General features: G+C 38.2%; 1 protein-coding gene and 1 pseudogene across 9 annotated transcripts in view; both read left to right on the forward strand.

Annotated features, from left to right (window-relative positions):
* LOC101397010 (zinc finger protein 677-like) overlaps positions 1-27,250 on the forward strand; it is a 52,744-nt gene continuing 25,494 nt past the window's right edge. For 5 of the 9 annotated variants that reach the window (XM_087422078.1, XM_087422083.1, XM_087422080.1 and 2 more), the window contains exons 1-4: positions 256-426; positions 2,497-2,557; positions 4,382-4,535; positions 26,038-26,167. In XM_087422078.1, coding sequence (XP_087278204.1) covers positions 2,543-2,557; positions 4,382-4,535; positions 26,038-26,167 — 299 coding nt within the window. In that variant the 5' untranslated portion in view covers positions 256-426; positions 2,497-2,542. The other 4 variants (XM_087422079.1, XM_087422076.1, XM_087422075.1 and 1 more) reach the window with 4 other exon arrangements.
* LOC147912775 (uncharacterized) lies at positions 11,594-14,795 on the forward strand (annotated as a pseudogene).

Genomic DNA, 27,250 nt, shown 5'->3' on the forward strand with positions numbered 1-27,250 from the left:
ACGCGCATGCGCGGTTTCCTGGAGACAGAAGCGGATCTTGTGTAGCAATCGGCGAGCTCTGTGAGTGAGTCTGTGTTTCTAGTTCGTACCTGAGGTTCCCTGTCCTCAGGCCCCCCGCCGTCACACCCGGGTTTCGGGGTCGCCCCCTAAGTTAAAATCTCTGAATCCGCTCGTCCGTCTCGCTGTGAGTTCGTCCCTTTCGCGCCGTCGCCATAGACGTGCCGAGTCCTGCGGCTCCGTGCGGTCTGGGAGTTTGCGTCCGTTTCCGGTTAAAATCTCTGTGAGGCAGGTGCCGGTCCCGCCTTTCCGCCTTCGGTCCGCGTAGACACCGACCGCCAGCCCTGTCGTTTTCCTGCTCAGAACGTTTCTCTGACGCCCCACTCCCGTCCCCCCGCCCAACCGCGTGGTCCAGTCCTCACTCAGGAGGTGGGTACATGCCCTTCACCCGCCTCCAGGGAGAGCAGAGGAGAACAGAGATGGGGAGAAAGAGGCAGAAATACATGGAGTTAGAGGCCACCAGAAAATTTACGGAGAAAGAACGCAGAGGTTGAAACAGAGTGGGGCCAACGCTCTGTAGGAGGAGGAATAGAGAGGGAGGGAAACAAAAGGATGGGGAGAAACAAGGAGAAACACAGAAATGGACAAAGGAGAGGAGAGAACCAGGACACACAGAGAGACGAATGCAGGGAGCAAAACTCACAGCGATGGAGAAACCCAGGGACCCAAACCCGGGCGAGTATTGAGTTGATTGGATATGGGATATTAAGTTGTGAAGTAGTCCTGACTTGAGGCTCTATAATCTAATTGAAGATTTGTTGAACTGCTAAAATTATACAGAAGAGAATGAGAGTTACAAAGCCAGGTTTATGAGGCATCTGCATTTTCTAATTATTGCGTCGGAAGATAATTCCATATGCAGCCCCTATCCACCTTGAGGCAGAGACTTAGCTCAGTCAATTCCAGGTCACCCTCTTCCCTTTCAAGAAATGGGGGAGGACTTTCTGTCCCTGTGGCTCATGTCATTCCTTTCTAAATTTGATGTATCCTCACACTTGTTTTAATTTAAGTGTTTTGTCTAATTTCGAAATTATTTTCCTTCTTAATTTTATTGTTCAGAGAATGAGGTTTCTATGCCTTTTACTCTTATATATTGGAACTATTCTTTGATGTCTGTAAATAACTATAGTATTTCACTATGCATCTGGTAAGGATGTTGGCAGTCCTTTAACACAACAAAACCTAGTTTAACCAGTTAGTTTAAAAGTGAACAGGTTATGTCTTCCCTAAAGTGATCTGTTATAGTGACTTCTGAGCTGAAGTCTGCGACTATGTAGATGTTCCCCTCAAGTCCCCTTTGTCCTTTCTGTGCAGATGTTGAAGGATGGGCTGGATGGATCTGGAACTTTGTTCCAGTAGAACTCATGTGTCCATGATGAACAGATTGCTCAGAGCCCATCTCCCAGTGCCCCTCTTTCATGTTTTCCAAGACTAATAACTATTTGTAACTTCATTTTTTAAATACTTTTCTGCAAAAGAGGAATTAAATGCTTGGGTTTGATTAAACCCATGAAAGAGAATCTTCTCTTGCGCAGGAATGTGAAATGTAATCTGGAATTAGAACAGACCTTTTCTGCTGCCCTGTCCAGGCGACCACTTACACCCTGTTCTGCTCACTGAACTCAGACCTCTTCAGGATAACTTGGTAAACTTTCTCCCCTCTGAGCCCCAGTGTCCCCACCTGTAACATGGAGATGATAGAGTAGACCAGGAATTCTGAGTCTGAGCTAGTGGGATCCCTGAAATGATTTTCAAGATTTGTTGTGTGTCTGCATTTGACAGTTTTCTAGTACAGGGTGTGCAGTTATTATTTGCAATGTGTCCCAGTCCTCCAAAAATAACGAAAACCACTAAGAAAGAGGCAGGGGCAGAGGCTCAGAGACAGAGGCATGCCTCTCCTTCAGCTTCACTTTCTCCCTCTCTGTGTTTCATGGGTAAATGTTAAGTTTCATTGTGTCATCTCCTGGCAGTAAACCCTCTAATGGTTTCCCGTCACTCTCAGGACAAAAATCTAAGCTCATCACTGTTGTGACACAGGGAGCTCTGGAGTTGAGTAGCCTTTCAGACTTTTTCCAAATTGAGGGAAGGCACAGACTTCCATATCCTGCATCAACCAATCACTGGATTCGGGCTACCTAGGGAGGAGTCAAGATTTTGGATGAGGCGCTTTCCTTACACTTCATGCCAGGTGGACAAAGGACAGTGCAGTTGCAGCAGAGTGTGTGGGTTCAGTAGGAGGGGAGAGCTTTCTGGAGAACTGTGTGAAAAACTCACATATTGGTCTCTGTATGGAGTTTATTGCCCCTGCTGCCTCCTGTTACAGTGGGCAGCAAAGGGCTGTCTGTCCCCTGTATTGAGGTTCTCCCTATGTGTATATTTGTGGCAGAGGAAGAGGGTGTGGTGATTCTAAGCATTGAACAACATATTTTTGTCATACAGAATAATCTAACCTGAGAGTCTCAGAGGAAGAGGACAGAAGGAAGGAATGGCTCTTTCCAAGGTAAAAGTCATTCTTAATTGACTAGACTGTTCTGTTCGCTCATTCATAAATTGCCATATGTTGGACTTGCTAATCTTCTCTGTCTCTGAAGGGTCCTACCTAAAATGTTGACTTAGTGTTATTTAGCTGACAGTACTCTTCAAAGTACTGTCCAGATTCAGTGGAATCCCCACCACAATTCCAACAGCCTTTTTAGCACAAATAGGAAACCCAGTTTTACAATTCACATTGAATTGCTAAGCACCCCCAAATAACCAAAATAACAGTGAGAAAGAAGAACAAAGTCAGAGGACTAAAATTCCCAATATCAAAGTTTATTGTAATCCTAGAGTAATCAAAACTGTGTGATAGAAATATAAATCAATGGAATAGAACTGAGAGCCCGCAAATAAACCCACACATCTAAAATCAGTTCCTTTTTTAAAAGGGTGCCAAAAACTCACTCAGAAAAGAATAGTCTCTTAAGAGGTGCTGAGACAACTGCTTATCCACATGAAAGAGAATGAAATTGAACCTCTACCTTTCCCCATATAAAAAATTAATTCAGAATGAATCAAAGAGTAAATTTAAGACCTAAAACTATAATACTCTGATGAAAACGTAGTGATATTTCTTCATTACCTTGGATTTGGCAGTGGATTTTTAGATATGACACCAAAAGCAAAGAGAGAAAGACAGAATAAATTGGTCTCCATCAAAATTAAAAATTATGAGCAGTGAAGGGCACTATCATATAAGTGAAACACAGTCTACCAAATGGGAGAAAATGTTTGCAAATCAAAGATCTGCTCAGGGTCTAGTATCCAGAATATATGAAGAGCTCCTACAACTCAACCAAAATTCAAAGAGCTCAATTAAAAAATGATCAAAGGACTTTAATGGACATTTCTCCATGAAAGGTGTGTGATGGCCAGCAAGCACATGAAGAGATGGTCAATAACATTAATCATCAGGAAAATGCAAAATCGAAACCACAATAAGATATCATGTGACACACTAGGATGAATACACTAAAACAGAAAATGACAAGTGTTGGTAAAGATGTGGAAAAATTAGAATCCTGACACATTGCTGGAAAATGGTGTCACTACTGTGGAATACAGTGTAGCAGCTCCTTAAAAAATTAAACTGTGTAACCAGTAATTCCACTTCTAGGTATATAGGCAAAAGAATTGAAAACAGGTATTCAAGCACATGTTCATAGTAGCACCATCAACGTTAGCCAAAGTGTAGTGACAACTCAAATGTCCATGAAATGATGAGTGAATAAATAAAACGTGGTATAGTCATACAGTGAAATTATTCTGCCATAAGAGACAAATGTAGTCCTGACACATACTACACCATGGATGAACCAAAACTACTATTCTCAGTGAAAGAAGCTGGACACAAAAGGTCACACATTTCATACCATCCAGTGATATGAAAATATCTAAAATAGGTAAATCCATACAGACAGAAAGCATATTAGTGATTACCAGGGACTGGGGAGAGAGGGGAGTGGGAAGCAACTGCTTAATGGGGAATGAATTTCCTTTGGGACGAGAAAGATGTTTTTGACCTAGATAGAGGTGATGTTTATACAACATGTGAATGTACTAAATGCCACTGAATTGTAGTTTGAAATGGCTAACTTTGTGTTATGTGAATTTAACCTCAGTTAAAAGAAACTTAGAGCACTATAACTTGCTATAAATTTTCTTATGTGGATCACTGAGAACACTCACCCAGCCAAGTCAAACCTTACACATCTCTGCTTGTCTCATTTGTGTCAAGATAAGAACTCTGTCCCTGTTGACATGGTGAAATGTGCTCTCCTTTCAGGGACGGTTGACCTTCAAGGATGTGGCCATAGAATTCTCTCGGGAGGAGTGGGAATGCCTGGACCCTGCTCAGAGGGCCTTGTACAGGGATGTGATGTTGGAGAACTACAGGAACCTGCTCTCCCTGGGTGAGGATAACTTCCTCTCTGACGTTGGTAACTACCTTTGTATATCTTTGCGTTTCCCCTTGTGAGTCTCTTGGGAGCCCCAGACTTGCTTGTCTGAGTTCCAAATCCCTGTTCTTGAGAGAGTGAAGCTGTTTGGATTCAGAAAGGAAAGTCTTCCTAGTGTGGCACATAGACTCTAACTTTCCCTTTCTTCAGAAGTTTTGCATGTATCATTTGTGATTAGTGGTGGTTGTGGAACAGTAGTAGTCAGAGAACCTTATGGCAAATTTTTAAAAACGTCTGATTCTGTGGTTTTACTCCTGTGCTTTTGGTTCGGTTGTTCTTGGGAGAAAGCTAGATGCCTGCATACCTTTTTTTTTTTTTTTTTTTGCTATGGAAGATATACCCTGTGCTAAGATCTGTTGCCAGTCTTTCTCTTTTTTTTCTTTTTGCTTGAGGAAGATTAGCCCTGAGTTAACGTCTGTGCCAGTCTTCCCCTTTTTGCATGGGGGTCACTGGCACAGCATGGCTGACAAGTGGTGTAGGTCCACGCCTGGGATCTGAAATTGTGAACCTGGGCCACCAAAGCGAAGCATGAAGAACTTAACCACTATGCCACCAGGCCACCCCCAGATGCCTGCATGCTTAAAATAACCCATTAGCATTCAGGCAGCAGTCAGTTGACTGATTTCTGAAATACTTTTCTAGACGCATCTATAATGTTCTCTCTTGTTACCAAACCAAGCGGACTTGCCTTCTGGTGAGTTAAATGAGACTCGACAGCAGTGGGACTCTACAGCAGTCTCACAAAGTAAAGTGTATTTGCAGCAAATAGGAGGCCATGAGGAATCATTTCCAAAGTCATGGCATCCCTGAACAAAGGGAAGCAAGGACTTTTATTTCAGTTGGGGAATGAATATTCAAAAGGGAGAAGCAGGTATTTGCTTGCACAGGCTCAGTGGGAGAACATGCTTCCACATAATGAGGCCTAAGCTCCTCCTGGAGAGAGCTTTGCATTAAAAATAAGGCAGAGGTCTTGGGCACAGCTCTCCTGGTGAGGCTTGGTCAGTTTCAGGATGGCTGGTGGTTGCATCTCCTTAACATAAAAACGGAAAAGAAACAATTTGGAAAAAACAGTTAATTGCTTCCATACCCACCATTGAGTTTCTCAAGGCACCTAGTTGGTGAAATTCTCAGCTGAACAAAGAACTGAGAATGTGTTCTGGAAAAATATAGCATATCATGTTCCGTTTTTCTTTTGTAAGAAGAAATTTCTCTTGAGTAGAATATTATCTCCATTTTTGAGCAAGGGAAACAGCCCTGGACTGTGGAGAGTGGAGGGAAAGTAGGAAAGAATGCAGACTGATTATAATGTAAGGAAATGTGAACACAAGTAAGAGCTCAGATAGATGGGCTCAGAGTAAGCTGCCTTGTTAAATATTGTTTAAGAAACTCTCCTCAATGGGGAAAGATCTGTGGGAAAATAAAAATTTATTTCTTATGAGCTCTCAAAAGACATTCCCCCCACCAGCCACACACACACTTACCACTGCTATTGAAATGTGTAAACGTTTAAAGTCTCACTCTACCATGATGCTCCAGCTCACGCAGAGGCTGGCAAAAGCTTTATCATGATATACATTACTCTGTCATCGGGCTTCTCTGACCAGTTTGGTCCCTTGCTGTGAGGGAAACGAGATGGCTGTCTCTATGGAGTCTTCTTTCCCCTTCATCTCTCTTGGTTCTCAGTCCACAGAGGTCAGCGATGAGGCCTCTGTGGTCCTGACCCCAGGACTTATTCACTTTCCATTCACCTTTTATACCTTTGGGAGAACTTCTCAAGAGGTAGACAAGAAAATAGCTGCTCTTCCATTGTCTCTGGGGTTCCATGAAACTCCCTGGGCTGTGTCAGGCCCTGTCTGACTGTTCAGGCCCCTCAGCCGTCTCTTCAGTTCTCTTTTTGCCACATGTGTGTAAAGAGGAATGGGATTTGAGATTGTTAAAGAGATTTTAAAATTTTTTATAATGTTTGACATTGTCTCTGAGCAGTAATGCAAAAACTAGACACTGAGATCCTCTCTTTGGTCCTCATTGCTACGTGGGAGTATATCTCAGTCTTTCAGGCCTTCGTCTCAAGTAAGAGCTGAGACACAGTGCACAGCCTCTTCTCAAGAACCCCCCAAGATCCGAGACTCTTATTTTACTCCCATACCTTGTATTTTTCTCCCTCTTCCTGCTCTGATTGTCAGGGAACATGGAAAGACCTTGGTCTTCCTGATCTCTTATTCTCCTAAGATTTTACCTCTGAAACTTGCTTTTGAAATACACATTCCAAGGGTCTGAAGTTTCATCCTCTATTTCTGTTGAGATAACTCATCTTTAGGTGTTGAATGACTTGTGGTGGACTCCCCCGTGGAGGGTTTTTACTGTGTAACTGAAAATTCTTGAAGGAGAACGCTGATTAATAATGTTAGAACATCATCCTGCTCCTTACGGAAGTGCCTCTTGAAGCCAGTGGGTAGTCAACATGTCCCAGGATCCTGAGGTGGAAAGTATTAGGAGAGCCTGACTGATAAGTGTTTCCAGTTGTCCTGTTTTTTGAGGGAGTTTGACAGTGTCTCCCAAGGGCAGTATGACAATATTGTTCAGACATAATGTGATCATCTCCTCTGAGCCAGCAAGAAATAAAAGGTGTAGGAACTTAAGGAGAACACTGTCCAAGTTCACAACCTAATTTATATGAGACTCTTGAGTAAATTACTGTTCATGCCACTTTGTTTATCCCGTGTGTGCTCTTGTTCATTCACCTTCACCAAATATGCTTTGACACATCTTACTGAAGGAGTTTATGAAGTGAAATGGTGCCTGCATTTTTTCTCCTGCAATTTGTTTTCTTCAAGTCACTGATACTTTCGTCTTGCAAACTTCATTGTTATACATGACCTTGTTTTCTATTTATTTCATCAGTTCAATATTTTTGATGATAGCCTTAGTGTTCTTTTTTTTCCCTTAATTTGGGATTGTGGGGTCATGGAATGAATATTGTTTTGTATACCTGATGTGATTTCTTTCTCGATCAGTTATTACTCAATATTACTTTGTCGAAGACCTGTATAACCTCCAGAATTTTTTGAGAAGATAGTCTTAGATATTATTTTTACTTCTGTTTCATATTACTTAGTGCTTAGTAGTGCTGAGACACCTTTTTTGGTGGACAATTATTTTGAGCACTTTTAGTTGCACAGCAAAATAGAGTGAACAGTACGGAGATGTCTTAGGTATTTGCTACCCCCACACATGCAGACCTTCCCATTTATCAACATCCCGGATACACACCAATGTGCTACATTTGTTACCATTCATGAACCTACACTGACGCCTCATTATCACCCAAAGTCCATCTTTACCTTAGAGTTCACTCTTGGTGTTGTACATTGTGTGGGTTGGACCAATGTGTAATGACACATATCTACCATAATAGAATCATACAGACTAATTTCATGGCCCTAAAAATCCTCTGTTCTCTGCCTGTTCATCTCTTCCTCCGTCTTAACTCCTGCAACCACGGATCTCTTCACTATCCTCATATGCCTTTTCCAGAATGTCATATACTTGGAATCAAACAGTATATAGCCCTTTCAGATTTTCTCCTTTCACTTAGTTATATGCACTTCAGGTTCATGCATGTCTCTTCATGGCTTGATAGCTCATTTCTTTTTAGTGCTGGATAATGCTTCCGTTATCTGGATGTGCTTCAGTTTATTTCTCTATTCACCTTCTGAAGGACATCTCGGTTGCTTCCAAGTTATGGCAGTCATGGGTGAAGCTGCTATAAACATTCATGTGCAAGTTTTTGTTGGAAATAAGTTTTCAACTCTTTGGGCAAATACTAAGGAGCATAAGGAGCAATACTAATACATCATGTTACAATATCTTCAGTTTAAGAAACTCCAAAGTGTCTTCCAATGTTGCTGTACCATTTTGCCTTTCCACCAGCAATGAATGAGATTTCTTTTTCCACATTGTTGCCAGTATTTGCTGTTGTCACTGTTCTAGATTTTGTGTATTCTCATATCTGTGTAGTGGTATCTCATTGTTTTTACACACTTTCCTCAATTAAATCTATTGCATTTTTGAAACTGAGAATTTTTAATACGGTGAAAACACTTTTGTTATTAAGTTACGTCGCTACAGAAATACCATTCAAGTGGTTTTCCATATTTTTTTTTATATAAGATTCATTGCTTTTTCCATAGTATATGTAGTTTTCTGAAAAATAACTGGGATTTGATTTTAATTCCACTGACTTTTTATATTTTGCTGCAAATAGTTTATTCTAAAGATTGCTCTCTCTGTGTAGATTTGTCATGCACTTTGTATACTAATCTAATATTTAAATATCCCCCTTCATGTAGTAGAAAATAGGCTTTTTTTTACACTCGATTATTCCCTCAGTACTACTGCTTCTGAGACTTGTGTTGCCCAGACAATATAAATTCTTGAAATTACATATTTCAATTAACCCATGAAGCTTGTTTTGTTCTCTCTCTTCTCTTTGACCTGAATTCTCTGGGAAGTCACCTGGTCCTTATTGACACACATCCAATTGCTGTCCTTTTGTTCTGAGTATTATTGGATACTTATTTTGCTTAGCACATCTCTGCACATAGCCCTCTGCTGTGGATCAACATGGTACTGCCAAAAATTGTTCCTACACTTACATGCTGCGACTAACACCCTTTTTCCTCACTAGTGGTTCTTTGCTCTGGGTCATTTAGTAATTCCTTTTAAGGATACTGCTTTCTGATGATGTTTGTGAAGTTACAATTCATTACTTTTAGATTAGTGTGTATTAATTTCTATGAATTGATAAGGATAATAACCATATGTCTACTAATACATATAGTAAGAGCACTTGCTACATGCTATCTCGTATATCTTTGGGATTGTAATGTTAAAACATCCAAACAAATGATTTCATATAATGAAAATATTAAAGCATTGGCGACTCTTATTTTTGTATAACAAACAAGGACACTTGAACTAACACACTCAGTGTGTCAAAAGTGATAAATTTCTATTTTTAAATCTATATAATAGAATTCATGAGTTATGTTTTACCAAATTATGATCATATCCCAAAAGAGTTGAAACCTTGACAATAACCTCCTGCTAACTTTGTTTCTACCACAGAACCTCTGTGGCCCCCAGTGAGAGATCATCATCAGTATTCATAGTCACCCTCCATTACTGGACCTTTGAGAGGGTTTTATTGCATCCATATGTGTTTGTACAGAGTGAATTCATCCATTCTGCTCTTGTTGGTGTTTTCCAGATTTTTGCTTTTGGGTCTTCCTAAGAACATTCTTGTACATGTCTTCTAGAATATATGTATGACTCTCTTTAGTATATGCATAAAAATGGAATTTAGGGCATATGCAGTTTGATCACTTTTAGAGTAAATATTGGAATAGATGTAAATATGCATTCTTCCCATGACACTGCATAGTCTCCCTTTTTAATCTCTTCCTTGTTTGCTTCATCCTCATAGTGTAGTTCCTAGGGAATGAGTATTATGCCTCTTGCTGAAAGAGTTCCTCTCTTTTTCTAAATCCCAATCCTGGCATTTTCTCAGATCTTTTGTTGATCCAAATGAAGGACACTGTGCCTTTCTGTATATTAACTTTGAGCACCTAGGCATCCCAGTTTCCACAGGACCCACGCCTCCCTGTGCTACATGCACTGCATTATATCTTGTAGGTTTTCTTTTGCAATTTTTTCTATATTGTTTTCTCTCAGCTTAGATAACATTTTCAAACCACATCCTATATACTATCCACATTTGATGAACCTCTAACTGGATAATTAAATGGTACTTCATAGAGAGTTGATCTGTGTACTAGCTACTATATAACTGTAGACATGAAATTGTAGTTGAGATTTCTGACTGTCTTCCATAATTTTTTTTTTTTTCCTGCTAAGGAAGATTTGCCCTAAGCTAACGTCTGTCACCAATCTTCCTCTTTTTTTTTGTGTTTGCTTGGGGAAGAGTCACCCTGAGCTAACATCTGTTGCCAGTCTTCTTCTATTTTCTATGTGGCTACCACCACAGCAGGGACACTGACAAGTGGTGTAGGTCCATGGCCAGGAGCTGAACCCAGTCCAGTGAAGGGGAGTGCACCGAGCTTAACCACTTGGCCACTGGGGCTAGCCCTTCTTTTTTTCTGTTTTTTGCTGGGGAAGATTTGTCCTGTGCTTACATCTGTTGCCAATCTTCCTCTTTTTACTTGAGGAAGATTGGCCCTGAGCTAACATCTGTGCCAGTATTCCTCTATTTTGTATGTGGGTCTCCACCACAGCATTGCCATTGATGAGTGGTGTAGGTCCATGCCCGGAAACAGAACTCGAGCTGCTTAAGCAGAGCACACTAAACTTAACCACTAGGCCACAGGGCTGGACCCTCAATTTTTGATCTTTATATTAATGTGTGTTTCCCTGAAAGTGACATTTCAAATTTAGTGATTCTCAACATATTGTTCCTTTTAACTATTGTGTGTTCCTTCTTGAATGTAAATTCTTTCTTTAGTTCCTTAGGAAGAATTCTTTAGAATTTCAGACTATTATTTTGTATAATTGTTGTTAGTTATTAAATTACCTGGTGATTTATCATGGGTTAGAAAAATGTTTTGTTATCATTGTTTTAAACATATATTCTTTTGGTATGTTTTTCTAGCCTCATATCAACACACCTCATTATAAAGATTAAGAATTATGGAAGACAACCTCAAGTCTCCATGAGGATTTTATGCCTACAGTTATATACTAGCCAGTGTGTAGATCAACTCCTTAACTATGGAGTATCATTTAATTACCCAGTTATATGGCCAGAAAATATGTATAGCATATATGGTTTGTTTTGAAAATTTATTATCAAAGGTGAGAGTGAATATTAATGTGGAAAAATTATAAAAATAAAAATGTAGAAATCTGTATATTACAATGGTGTTTGAAGACAGTGATTCAGAAATTTCATAACTTTGTTCATTGTAAGGATTGCTTTCTGTATAATTATCTAATTCAATATAAAACATCTCTCTTCCAACTCAATGGGAAGCCTTTCTGCTGGATTTGTAATAAAGGAATTATTGCCAAGAGAGGACATTAATGAAGGAGAATTCTACCATCTACTGATACTGGAAAGAAATGAAAGCTGTGGCATCAAGGATTTTGACCTCAAAGAAGTCTTGGAAAATATGCACGAGTTTGGGAGTGTGTGGGGATATGATGCCAGAAATCACAAAGCAGTGCCGTTAATCCATAATGGAAAGCTCACTCGTAGAATAGATGGATGTAGTAAGTCCACAAATAATTTTCCTCAAAAGCAGAGTGTTTCTGTAGGAAATAATACCTACCAGCATTTCACGCATGATAAGCTATTTATAGGAAATTTGTTAAAACTGAAAAATAACATAAGTGATGCCAGAAATGAGTATGTAATGTGTTTGGAAAATAGAATTCAATCAGGTTTGCAGGCACACCTAGCTGAACTGCAGAGATTTCAAACTGAGGAGAAAATTTGTGAATGCAATCAAGTTAAGAAGTCTGTCAACCATGGTTCCTCAGTTTCACCACTTCAACAAATTCCTCATGGTGTTAAAAATATTTGTAATAAATATAGGAAGGTTTTTAAATATCTTTTGTTACCTGCACAATATGGGCAAACACATACTAGAGAAAAATCTTACAAATGTAATAAGAGGGTAAGGCTTTTAGCAAAAGCTTGTACCTCTTGAAACGTGAGAGAATTCATTCTGGACAGAGACCTTACAAATGTAATGAATGCAACAAAGCTTTTGCTAGCTGTTCAAACCTTACTCAACATAAGAGAATCCATACTGGAGACAAACCTTACAAATGTAATGAGTGTGGCAAAGCTTTTACCCTTTATGACACTCTTAAAGGACATCAGAGAATTCATACTGGGGAGAAACCTTACAAATGTTACGAATGTGGCAAAGACGTTGCTGGTTCTTCAGGACTTGCTAAGCGTAAGAGAATCCATAGTGGAGAGAAACTTTACAAGTGTAATGAGTGTGGCAAGGTCTTTGGTCAAAAGTCATATCTTGCAGTTCATCAGAGAATTCATACTGGAGCGAAACCTTACCAATGTAATGAATGCAGCAAAGCCTTTGCTGAGCGCTCAAGGCTTACTCAACATAAAAGAATTCGTACTGTAGAGAAACCTTACCAATATTATGAGTGTGGCAAGGTCTCTAGTCACAAGTCAAATCTTACAACTCATCAGAGAATTCATACTGGAGAGAAACCTTATAAATGTAATGGATTGGCAAAGACTTTGCTGATTGTTCAGTATTTACTAGGCATAAGAAAATCCATACTCGTGAGAAAATTTGCAAGTGTAATGATTGTGGCAAATCTTTTACCCAATTTTTGTGCCTTAAAAGATATAACAATCCATACTGGAGAGAAACCTTCCAAATCTAATGCATTTGGCTAAGTTCAGCAAAAGCTGAACTTGACAATTCATCAGAGAATTCCTACTGGAGAGAAAGCTTACAATGATAGTGAATGCAGCAAAGCGTTTGGTGAGCATTCAAGCCTTACTCAGCAAAAGAAAATCCATACTGGAGAGAAACCGTACAAATGTACCTAATGTGGCAAATCTTGTACCTCATTTTCAAGCCCTATTCAGCATTAGAGAATCCCTACTAGAGAGAACTCGTACAATTATAGTTAGTACAGCAGGGCTTTACCCAATTTGCAAGTCTTCCTAGGCAAGGGAAAATACGTACTAAAAATAAACATTATAAACCTAGTATATGTGGGAGTACTTTTATTCAAAAGCTCAAGCTTTGGGAATCCTCAGAGAATTCATAGGAACAAGAAACCTTACAAATATGATTGAAACAAAACTTATGCACATGTTTAAGCCTTTTTCAACATCAGAGACTCCATTGTGGAGAGAAAGCATATAATAGGAATGTATATATTCAAGCTAGTAACCAGGGCTCAGACCTCATTGGATATCAGAATATATATTTCAGAGAAACACAGATGTAACGTATGGTAGGCATATCAAAGTTTAAGACTTGTGGAACATAATAGTTCTTACTAGAGAGAAATCTTATAAATGTGATAAGTGTGATCAGCTTTATCAAATATGCACAACTTTGTGGTTATGAAAGAATTCATATAAAATGGAAACCATACAAATGTGTCACGGCCTTTAAGCAATGACCTCAGTCTACACCAAAGAATTCACACTGGACAGAAATATGATAAATGAATGGAAGGTGATAAATTGTTTAACCAGTTCTCTCAATGGAATACACATGAAATTCATACTTAAGGGAACTAGTTTGTGTCAAACTCTGATGATGAACCAACCTCAGATGTTAAATTCCACAGAGGATTAAAAGTTAAAGTTATTTAAAACTCATGATGTGTGTCAATGAAGCATGGTCATCCATGGAAAGGTCTATGTTAAGTTTATAAAATGTTTTTCTGGGGCCAGCCCAGTGGTGTAGCAGTTAAGTGCGCAAGTTTCGCTGCTGTTGGCCCGGGTTCAGATCACAGGCGTGCACTGACACACCGCTTATCAGGCCATGCTGTGTCAGCGTCCCGCATAAAGTGGAGGAATATGGGCACAGATGTTAGCTTAGGGCCAGCCTTCCTCAGCAAAAAGTGGAGGACTGGCATGGATATTAGCTCAGGGCTGATCTTCCTCACCAAAAAAAAAAAAAACTTCAGTTATTTGAGTTTTCTTGAAAAGGCTTCATTATTATTGGTGACTTACAACCTGAAGGTTGAAGCCTCTTGATGTTATAGTTTCATTGCATGCTTTTCCTTTTTCTCTATGATGGTCTCAGAGAAGGGATCAGTAAAGTGAAAGGACCTTCATTAGGAGAGTTTATTCATATCCGTGGAACCTGGGAAAACGAGTATACTGATTTTAAAGTAGAATATGTTATAAATTTGAGAGCATGAGGATTAGCAGAGAATAGATGTAAAATATTATCTAAATTACTGTGCTTTGTGTGGTCACAGCCTCTTGAGATTTGTTGCTATGACTGTGGGCCTCTGTTGATGATTATAGGAAGGATTGCTATACCACATGATCATGAAAAAGAGTAGCCTAGAACATTAGAGAATGATATTTTCACTTGAGTAGAATACTGTGTTAGTAGGGATGGCATATGTGGTTGAAAAAATGGAGGGGGAATGATGGTCTGCCTCTCTTAAAAGGTAATAGATGTTGTATATCATAGATTAATGACAATTTCTCCTTTCTTTTTAGAAACTGAAGAGACAGTTATAGAGGACAGTTTAATCAAAAGATCCAGGGTTGAGTATGCTTGTGAATGATGCAAATTTGGCCACTGAAATTGCATTTTCATACCGCTTTATTTAGCATGTATTATGCTTCTCACATCTAAATAAGTAAAGTGTAATCTATTTTTGTAACCCTGAATGACTCATGTGCCTTCTATTGACCAAACCATATTCCACCTCATTGGAGTGCTTCATGATGAATAGTAAGGCTACGTCCTTAGGCTCTCTAGTTGAATGGTGTCTATAACAATTTCTTTCCGTGTTAGATTCAAACACCTTACAGCATTGGAAATATATATTCATAATTTGCTTATGAGTTATTCACTCCTTGATCTATTTCAAGTTATTTCTGTGGCTATAAAGAAAATACCATGGTAGCGCAATTTGAAATTATCCCCCACTAAAACCTGCCTCTCTGTTCATAAATATACATCATTTGGTAATATTTCTACATGCCTTTTTTTGTGTACTGAAATAAGATACATGGCTTGCATGTTTACATGATCTGAAAATAGAAATATAGTTAGCATATGAAAAATATTAAGAAATAAAAATAAATTTCAGAAATAAGGATACAAATAATCTTTTTTGTTGCTTGGAACACTCAGGGAAATGATTTCAAAAGGTTAATATTCATGAATTTCTTCTTGATGAATATGTACACAGGGAATTTTTTTGACATATAAATCAGAAATTTCATATACAGGCATACTTAGGAGACATTGTGGCTTTGTTTCCAGATCACTGCAATAAAGCAAATACTGCAATAAATGAGTCACACAAATTTTTTGGTTTCCCAGTGCAGATAAAAGGTTTGTTGAAACTATACTGTAGCCCATGAAGTATGCAATAGGATTGTCAACAAAAATTATCTGGAATGGGAGAATTTACTTATGAAAGCTTTACTGCTGGTCAGTTTGTAAACTGGGGAGATGCAGCCTCCGGAACAAATAGAAAGTACACTCCAGGGGTGTTGTTGGAAGGCAGACTTTATATAGACAAAAGCCATAGACCACAGGGATTATTTTTCAAAGCACTCTAATTTGTTGGTTCCCCTATAGATACTGGTGTTCTAAAATCAGTTATATCAGACTTCTGGCCATGTGTCAGAAAGGAATGCCCAGTTTCTGGCAAAAGTGGTTTTTCTGAAAATGAGTACGACTGCACCTCCCCATTTGCAAGTCTGCTTGAACTGTTTTAGGTCCCACTTAGCCAGACAGAGTCAATTTTATCTTTATCTTAGGGATCCTGTTTTTTTTTTTTTATAATTTTAATTGCATATTTTCCCCTCTTGTTTGTAACCTGCCATAGGAAGCATTGATGATCAATTTGACATTTGCTCTACTTCAGTGCTGAGGTGTCCTCGGCCTACCTCAGGTCCCCCTAGGCCCACAGAGGGACTCATGGGCTTAGTGCAGCTTAGTTATCCAGTCGAGTAACTTGGGCCATGCAGGGTAGAGGTCCATCCAGGTACCTAGTATAAGTCAATTAAGGTCTCAGAGTGGAAGTTTCTGGAGGTTCCAGTGATGGTTGCATCTAGGGTCAGAAGATGTTGAGTCACTATGATTCAGATTGGATTTTCATGAAGGCATGTGTGGAAGCAAGCCAGAATTATTTTAAAGAACAATCAGATGCTTAGTCCTAAAACCAATGATAACATGAAGACCTGGAAACTCAATCTTAAGAGTGATCCCAGACTTCAGAATAACCAACTAAAAAGATCTGCAAGGCGTGAATGGGGAAATAAGAATGAGATTATACATGTAATCTCTCATTTATTGTTAGGCAGGGCCATATTTGAGCAACAATGCAGACAAGATGAAGGAAAGCCAGATTCAATAGGATGTGCCTGTACTTTAATGAGATCCTCTATTCCTATAGAAAAAACAAATATAGTAGCTAGGTGATCCTACCAATGAAAAACTACATGGGTCCGTCTGGGTTTGAGGAAAGGGAGGTTAGCGACAGTTGTTATTTGGGGTGAGTCCTTCCTTGCATCCCAAAGAAAGCAGCCTTTAATGCCCTAGCCAGACAGGTGGAAGCCAGAGCCAAAGGTTTGTTCCACATAACCATTGAATTCTGTTATTGGTCACCCAGTAAATGCCTGGTTGGCGAAACCAGTCTGTCCCAAACTAGTCACTTTCTTTAAGGCTAATGGTATTTTTGCATGATTCCTGGGATATCCATCCCATGTCTCGAGTGCAGTTAGGTTGACCTTGTCTGTAAGCATTTCCTTGTTCTTGTCATAAAGGTGCCAGTATGTCCAAAGTTCCATAGCTAGGAGTCAGGCAAATATATCCATCCAAGATCTGAGTGAAACCTATCATGGTTCTCATCACTGTATCTAGTTTCTTTGCTTTAATTCCAAATTGTTGAGATGACTGGGTGGCTTGGGCAATAGAAAAAAAAAAAATTACTTAAACAGTGTATCATTAATAGCATGGCCTATTGGACAGATGTCACAGTCAAAATTAGAAATGTCAGATGTGTTGTCATTGCTTGAACTAGATGTTTAAATCATAATAAATTGTTTCAAAGCTTTCCAGTCTGTGCCCTGGAGAAATCTACCAAGGTAACCCAGATGAACTACAAAGGGGGAGTTGCCCACATATCCAACAGGTAGACTGATTTTTGTATGTAGCAAAAGAATGAGACCATTGTAAAAGGACATTGCTATCTGGGTCCCATTCAGATGTTTGATGGAAAAACAAACACAGTATCAGAAATATCTTACATGACGTTTGAACAATATGACAATAGTAATATTAAATAGTTGTGGAAGTTGATACACAGGCCTGGCCCAGGGTCTTGGGATAGCTGTCTACAACAGATGTCAGCTACTTCTCTCCCTGGAAGTTGTTATTGCGAGTCAGCTTTATTGTGTCTGAGAGCAGAGTGCATTTCCAGTCATCTGAAGGAACTGGTAAGGCCCTTTCTAATGGGGCTCAATGGCTGTCTTACTCTGATGATGTTTCTGGATACCCAGTCACGGGCTCTAGACTATGATCAATGGAATCCTTTAAATTGGAGTCTCGGAAAGGTTCTTTAGTCTGTTGAGGATAGGCTTGAGCATATGACATTATAGTCTTACAGTAGCTGGTCATACTAGCATAAGACAACAAGGGATCAGCAGAAGCTTGTACACCAACAGACATTGATCCATGAGTGCTCATCCCATGTGGGGTCAGTTCATGTTTTCCAAAGAGAGTATTGCAAGCAGTCATTGAGGCCAAAGGCAATACCTTAGGCCAGGAGAGTCCAGTCTACAGGTATATAGCAATACCTCAAAGACAATTAGCAGGACTAGAATCCAATATCTACAAAGGTGTGACATATTTTTCTCTCTACAATTACTTTCAATTTTTTACAGAGATAAACAGTAAAACTAATTTGTTTATATTAAAAAATTAGTCTGATTTGTTATCTAAGTGAAAATAAAAATATTCACTGAGAGTTTCAGAATTCTGGAGTGATCAAGTAGGGAGAAAAAGTACGTGTTTCATCCTTGTTCATGAAGGTATATCTTAACAAATCGTTGATGGCTTAAGAGAAAAGATTTTTTTAAATCTTGAAAAATAAAACATTACAGCATCCTCCTTTGTTCATTTAATTAATTAATATTCATTCTTCGTCCTTTGTAGTCAGTTTTTTTTAAGCCATTGGTTTATGTTAGCATTCTGTAATTTTGTACCCAGTTCAGTTTTATGATCTGAAGCTTTTGAAGAAACCTGTATCTAGAGTAAGTGTCAGAGACCTTTCCATGAATCTCTCTGAAGATAAAAGATATTTGAAAAAGCATCAGAGTAAAACAACTATCTGGAAATGACAAAAGACTTAACATTATAATGAAATGGACAAGGAACTTTGATTATTTTTATGACATGTAACATTTTAAGATGATAACTAGAATTGTATGCAAAGATTCTTATGAAGGAGGCTTAGCATCACCTATGTGACAATGCTTGCCATGAGGTTTAACATACCAAATAAGCCTGATTAGTTTAGTATATTTCCTTTTTTATAAGAAGAGAGAACAAATTCTTTGAGGACGTCCAGGTACTTGCTGGGAATTCTCAAAGTTGGTTTCGGGTCAAAAGAAAGACTTAATTTTGGATTTGAATTTTGGGAAGTTTTTCAAAAATATCAAAAAGTTTTAGAACACTTGCTGTTATGAGTAAGGATCTGATCAAGGCAATAGAGGAAATTTATTTTGATATAGTAGCAGTTTCTTAAACAAAACAAATTACAGTAGACATCATTGAAGGCATCATTGAAGTTTATAAACTCCCTCAGAAAATGCTACTGAGTAGCTTCAATTGGTAGCAAGACAATATTGCAACATATTAGTAAAAGTATTCTTTATTAAGAATTTTCTTACCAAATAAACCCACATGAGAGTCCACCAGAAGTTTTCCATCACATAATGTTGGATTATTACAGTAAAAAAAAAAAAGAAAGATGAAATTTCAGACCCTAGGAATGTGTATTTCAAAAGGAAATTTCACAGGGAAAATTATACAAACTTAACATAATATGAATTCAAGAAGTGTCTACGTTCCCAGACTTGATATAGTAGTGCAAGAGAGAGAGAAAAATACAAGATATGGGGGTCAGATTTTGTATAATCTTAGGATGGGACCATGTGCTCTATGCCCAGATGCCAAGCGAAGAGCCTGAAAGTTGGATAAATGGTCCATATGTAAAACTGAGGGTCAAAGAGAATATCTCTCTTCACTGTCTTTACAGTTTTCCTAAGTAACAATTACAGATTATCCAACCCACCTCTCCATTACACACTCCCCTGAAGTGTGTGGCAAAAGCAGGAGAAATAGTTGAGGGATCTGAATAGGGAGACAGGACTTGAGAGCTCCATGCAGCTTCTGGGGCACCAGATGGAATGGAAGAGCTGCCAGGGTTATCCCATCTTCTGATGAGGTCTTCCCAAGACAGTCAGTGGGGGATGGAACCAGGATAGGTCCACAGATTAGAACTATAGAGTCCTCAGTTCTGATCTATATGAACTGAGAACTGAGCATCTGATGTAATCAAAGGCAAAAGGGGAGACCAAGAGAGGAAGAGACCCCTTTGAAACAGCCTGTCGCATGATCCTCAAAGTCAAGGAAACAAAGTTTTAACAGGAGCCAGATAGGTGGTGTAGATCATGATAAAGATTTTGCCTTTGTCTCTGTTGGAGCTGCAGCACCACTGGAGGGTGAAAGGGTAAATTTCACATGTTTAAGGACAGAGTGATAAGTTGAGGAGAAGAAAAATTTCCTTTGAGAGTTCACAAAAACTAGACTCTTTTCCCATGGAACTGTCCAACTTGAGGAGAGTTTCTCAAACACTGTTAATGGTGCAGCTTCCTCTTGCCCTTTCTGCACTCTTACCTGTGTTCACACCTTTGGTACAGTCCCACTCATTTGGTTTTTTGCTATTTTCTCTTCACTCTCCACAGTCCAGGTCTCCTTCCTTTGCTCCAAAATGGAGATAATACTCAGATCAGAAAAAATTCCTGCTTATAGGAAGAAAGGAACATGATGCTCTGTGCTTATGTAGAATCCCGTCTCTTTGTGCAGCTTAGCAGGACATTACAGATGGATCTAGAAAAATATTTCACCAGTTCCTCCACTGCTTGCCATTTTTGGAATGCATAAGGAAGAATAAAATAGGCAGATACCTAGCTCTCCTCAAAGAACCAATGAAACCAAAGCAGGGAATCAGATATTTTTTAAGTTTCCATAGGGCTTTATAAATATTTATGCTCTGGGACAACACCTGATGTCTCATGAAGTGGGCAGATCACCTGAAGAAAGGGCAAGTTTAAACTCCTGATGCCGCATCATGAAGCTTTTCATTTCTAAGTCAACAGGGCTTTGATCTCAGTCAAGTAATGTAGGGGCTCCCAGGAGGCAAACAAGGGAAAGTGCAAAGACACCCAAGAACAGATCCTGACTTCTGGAGGGATGTTTTCCTCACCCAGGGAAAGCAGATTCCTGTAGTTCTCCAACATCACATCCGTGTACAAGGCCCTCTGAGCAGGGTCCAGGCATTCCCATGCCTAAGAAAATTCGATGGCCACATCCTGGAATGGCAACCATCCCTGAAATGAAAAACATTTCACCAAAGGAGTCATGGGGAAAAGTCTTTATCTTCACACAAAATGAGAAGAGGAGAGAGGTATAAGGATCCATTCGGTTGAAGTGTGTATTCTGATAGATCTGTGTAAACGTATTTTGGCAAGTTATGTGTCTCCAATTTTAATTTCTTATACTTCTTCATAAGAGATAATATCCTACAAATCAGTGTGGATTTTTCATATTTGTGGACAATACATGAAATATACAAATAAAACTTCAACATGTTGTCTATACATAAGGGTCAAATATTATGGTCTACACACTGGGTGAGATTCAATGTCTAGAAGAGCTGGAGCATGACTGGTGTCTTCAGAGATGACAAAATCCACAGTGGCTTTAAAGAAAGTTCAGAATCTTAAATTGTGGTAACAATAGCAATGACTAAAATATTTGCAACACTTCCTGTATGCTAAGTATTATTCTAAATGCTTTACATGTATTAACTTCTTATCAACATAATAGCTCATTAGAGAAAAATCTGTTCCCATCTTACAGAGGAGAAAACTGTGTCACAGACACTCTTAAGAAACTTGCCTCAGATCAAACAGGTAAAAAATGACACTGCAAGCACCTGACATAAGGTTTGATTTTGGAATTTAACCTAAAGAATCATACAGTTAAGTAGAAAATAAAGCATTAGAAGTACATTGACAGAGGGTTCCATGAGTAATCTTGAAACAAGTTAAATGTTCACAACAAGGAACTGCATAAAAGGTCACTATGTATGCACACACACACGCATTCACAAAGTATGCTACTATTCTTACTACTATTTAAGTCACTCAGGTGATAGTGTAGAAAAAATTTAAGGCCATGAAATATATTTTAGATATCATTTCAACTACTAAAAAGATAAAACTTATATTTGAATTGATGTCTTTATAAACACTGTGGAGTTGCACATTCATGCACTCATGCACCCACATGAACAGACAAATTAACTGAAATGAGAAGAATTGTCTCAACATTTTTTGATGATTTTTTTCATTATCACTTTTATTTGTGTATAATTTAGCTCTTTGTGAAAAGGAAAATGTATCATTTGTACTTAATTGAGTTTGTCAACATAATTCTACAGCGGGCAACTAAAAAATAGTACAAACAGAAAAAATACAGAATACTTTAACTCCAATCTCCAATAAAATTACTATATTCAAAAATATAAATACTGTTTTATCCATTTAAGTTTAGATATCCAGGTGTTAACAAAAGCCAAAGAGTTTATTCATTTATTCCACTAATAAAACCATGATTGAAGGTTATCTAACGTTGTTAGTGTTATACAATAATTTAACAGATTAAGATTAAAAAAAAATCTCAGTAGTAAATACTGGAAAAAATTCCTGCATAAATAAAAATCATGATGAGAAGGAAATGGGGGATAAAACTGTTATTAAGAACACTTCACCAATCGTAATATTCTGCAGAAAACACTGGAAGTATTTCCTCTAAAATTCCAATGCAGAAAAGGGGGCTTCCCAGGATTCCTGCCATTCACCTCTGGTTAGTATACTTAAGCCTGACCAGTAGAAGAGGGAAAAGGAAGAAAAATACATAGCGGGAGTGACAGAGAGTCAAAGAGCTGGAATTGTTGAAATTCACAAATCTAGGGACAAGAATAGGCTGTAAGTGAAGGAAAGGAAAATGACAATCCATGCAAATGAGATCCTAAAGAAAGCTGGTGAGCATAAAATATATAGGACAAATAGACTATAAGACAAATACTGTCACAAGGGACAAAGGACATTATATGATGATAAAAGGGTCAATTCACCATGAAGTTATAGCAATTATACATCTATATGTATCTAATACTAGAGCTCTGAAATATATGCAGCAAACATTGACAGAATTGAAGAGAGTAGACAGAGGCACAGTAAGAGTCTAAGACTTCAACACCCCAGTTTTTGTAATGGACAGAAGAACCAAACAGAAGATCAATAAGGAAACAGAGGACTTGAACAACACTATAGACTAATTGGACCTAACAGACATATATAGAACACTCACTCAGCAACAGCAGGAAACACATTCTTCTGCAGCACCCATGGAACATTATCCATGAAAGACCACACATCAGGGCACAAAACAAATGTTAACAAATTTAAGAAGATTGAAGGCATAAAAAGTATCTTCTCTAACCACAGTGAAATGAAACTAGAAAAAAATAGCTGACATAAAACAGAAAAATCTACAAAATGTGGAAATTAAACAACTCGTTCCTAAACAACCAATGGATGAAAGAAGCAATCACAAGGGACTTTTTAAAATATCTGGATGAAAATGAAAATATAACACACCAAACCTTACGGGATGCAGTGAGGGCAGCACTACACTAAGAGGGAAATCTGCAGTGGTAAATGCTTACATTAAAAAAAAGGAAAGATCTCAAATCATAAATATATTTTTACACCTCAAGGCAGTAGAAATAAACCATACCCAAATTTAGCAGAATAAAAGATACAAGATTAAAGCAGAGATAAATACAATAGGCAATAGAAAAATATAAAAATTACCAAACCAAGAATAGGTTTTTGAGAAGATTAACAAATTGACAAGAAAACAAATTAGATTACTAATTAGATTAACAAATAAGATTAACAAATTAGACTAAGAAAGAGGGAGATGATTCCAATAAATAAATCAGACATGAAAGAGGGGACCTTGCAAGTGATGTCACAGAAATTCTTTAAAAGGGTTATAAGAGAAAACTAGGAACAATTATATGCCAAGAAATTACATAACCTAGAAGGTATGAGTAAATTCCTAGACACATACAACCTAGTAAAATCTAATCATGAAGAAATAAACAATGTAAACAGAATTATAGCTAGAGAGAAGACTCAAGCAGTACACAAAAACCTCCACAAAGAAAAACTCAGGACCAGATGGCTTCACTGCAGATTTTAACCAAACATTTACAGAGGAATTAACACTAATACTCTTAAAAATCTTTCAAAGAGCTTAAGAAGGAGCACTTATGAACTCGTTCTATAGAGCCTACGTGATTCTGATAGCAGAGCCAGAGAAAAACACAAGCAGGGAAAAAAAAAAAACTACAGACCGATATTTCTGATCAATATTGATGCAAAAACTCTTAACAAAATATTAGCAATCCCAATTGAACAGCACACTGAAATGATTAAACATCATGACCAAGTAGTATTTATTCCTGTAAGGCAAGGATGATTCAACATACAAAAATTAACCAATGTAATACATCATATTAACAGAATAAATGAAAAAAGAAACACATGTTCATATCAATTGATGCAGAAATATCATTTAACAAAATTCAACAACTTTTCAGAATAACATGCAACAAACTAGGAATAGTGAACTACTTCAACATAATAAAAGCACACAGCTAACATTATACTCAATGGTAAAAGATTGAAAGCTTTCCCTCTAAGATCAGGAATAAGGCAAGGTTGCACACTCTCTGCATTCCTATTCTAGTTGCCAGAGCAACCAGACAAGAAAAATAAATAAAAGCCATACAAATTGGAAAAGTAAAATTGTCTGTATATTTAGAAGACAACATCTTATATATAGAAAACCATAAAGATTCCAGAAGAAACTATTACAACCAAAACACGATTTTAGAAAAGTTGCAGGATACAGTTCAGCACACAAAAATCAACTGCATTTTTAAACGCTGACAATGAACAATCTGGAAAGAAAATTAAGAAAACAATCCTACTTAATATAGCATCAAGAAGGATGAAATACTTAAGAATAAACTTTCCAAGACTTGAATACTGTCCACTACAAAATGTAACTAAAATAAATCAAAGAAAATACAGTAGAAAGACTTATACTCATGGATTGGAAGGTTTAATACTGTTAAGCTGTCCGTACTATCCAGAGTTTTCTGCAGATTCAATGGAATCTCTATCAAAAACCCAATGGGAATTTTTGCAGAAAGAGAAAAAAAAGGCTAGAATTCATATGAATTCTCAAGGGACCCCAAATAGCCAAAACACTCTGGAAAAAGAAGGAAGTTAGAGGCCTCACAGTTTTAAATTTCAAAACATATTACAAAATAAGAGTGATCAAGATGGTGTGGTACTGACATAAACACAGATATGTAAACCAATGGAACAAAATAAAATTCTCAGAAATAAACCCCTGCGTATATGCCAAATGATTTTCAACAAGGGTGCCAAGACTACACAATGGGGAAAGGAGAGTCTCTTCAACGAATAGGGCTGGGAAAACTGGATATCTACGTGCAAAACAATGAACCTGGAACTTTGCATCAAATGTAAAAGTTTCTGTGTCCAAGGATACAATCAACAGAGTGAGATAGCAAGCCCTGAGGAATGGATATGATGAATATGATTTTAAAAATCTCCAGCTGTCAGATATTTAGGTTGATTTTGTAACTTAAAGTTGATTATGGAATAAAACACATTCTATCACTTATGTCTGTTTCTAAACTTTCCATTTCATTCCCAATCAGTAAGATTTTGAAGTCAGTAACTCATTCATTTAGCTTCATACATATTATAAAAATGTTAGAATGGTTTTCCCTTATTGATCTCTTTTCCAGAATTTACCAGGTATTTGTCTATATTAATACGTGACTTCCATGTGCACCTTCTTAAATCCTGGTCTACAAAGAGACATCAGTGCATCCAGATGGGGCCCTTACACAATCATTGCTGCCCAACTGCACTGACACCCTGTCTCTATTGCATGAGTGTAAAGCCCTGCTTAGGACCATGCCCAGTGGAGCCTCCTCACAAGTTCCATGTCACTGGGTCATGGTGAGATGGAATCTAAGTGGAGATGAGAAGGACTGAGGGAAGGTCCTGAGCGAATGTGGGGAAACAGGTGTCAGGAAGGATACTTCAGAGTCAGAGAAGATTAGCAAGTCCAAAGAAGGGCATTTCTTGAAGGAGAGACAGAACAATCAACTGAGAATATGACTTGACCTGAGAAAGAGCCATTCCTAACTTCTTTTCTTTCCTCTTCCTCCTCTGCCGGACTTCTTCCTCAGACAACATGAGTCTTTAGAAGTCTTGAAAGTTGAAAATATTCTGTTTAATTCCTAGAATCGACATATGCCCTTCCTGTGCCAAAATCACACACAAGAAAGACCTCATCATGTGGAAAAGAAGTCTCTGCTGCCCACTGCCTTAGGAGGAAATCAGGGACGGTCACATCCTACATGGAGACCAACAAGTGAGTTTATCCACATTTTCTTCAGATCACACTCCCATCTTGATGAAGCCCTCACATACACTGCAGAAGTGGGTATCTGGGCTGGACTGACCCTCCCCTTCAGGTCACAGACCTGGTCTTCATCAAACCCCATGCAGAGCAGAGCCCCCCACCCTCAGCCCAGATCTCAGCCCTCAGGAATGGGAGGACTCAGAATCTTGGTGCTCAAGGTTGGATAAAGATTAGAATCACCTGGGGCACTTTAAATATTAGTCAGGCTGGTCCACACCACAACTGTTGGCAGGAGAATCTCTGGTCAGGAGACACAGGAGATGTATTTGCAAAATGCCCCAGAAATCAAATGTGAAGCCCAGGTTGAGCACTACTCAGATGAGGCAAGCCCAGGACACCTATCACTTTCTTTTCCAGCTTTATTGAAGTAGACTTGATCAATGAAAGTTGTGTATTTAAGGTGTACAACGTGATCACTTGAAATACATACACAGTATGGAATAATTATGATAATCAAGTTAATTAACACATTCATCACCTCACAATTACCATTTTTTTGTGTCCGTGTGGTAAGAAAACTTAGGATTTACTCTCTCAACAAATTTTGAGTATATAATACAGTATTATGAACTACAGTCACCATGTTGTACATTAGATCCCCAGAACTCATTCATTTTACAAGTGAAAGAGTGAGCATTTTGACCAGCATCTCCCCATTTTCTCTAAATCTCACCCCCTGGTAACCACCATTTTACTCTGGTTATATCAGTTTGACTTTTTTTAGATTCCACATATAAGCTAGATCATGTAATATTTCTAATTGTCTGGCTTATTTTACTTAGCATAATGTTCTCCAGGTTCATCCATATTGTCATAAGTGGCAGGATTTCATTCATTTTTATGGCTGAATAATATTTTATGACATATATCTACCACCTTTTCTTTATCCATTCATTTGTCAACAGACATGTAGGTTATTTCCACATCTTGGCTGTTGTGAATAATGCAGTAATGCTCAGAGGAGTGTAAATACCTCTTCAGGATACTGATTTCATTTCCTTTGGATATGGAACCAGAACTGTGATTGCTAGT

This window comes from Ceratotherium simum, chromosome 33 (assembly GCF_057802395.1).
Source record: "Ceratotherium simum simum isolate JZ-2026a chromosome 33, ASM5780239v1, whole genome shotgun sequence".
Classification (NCBI taxonomy): Eukaryota; Metazoa; Chordata; class Mammalia; order Perissodactyla; family Rhinocerotidae; genus Ceratotherium; species Ceratotherium simum.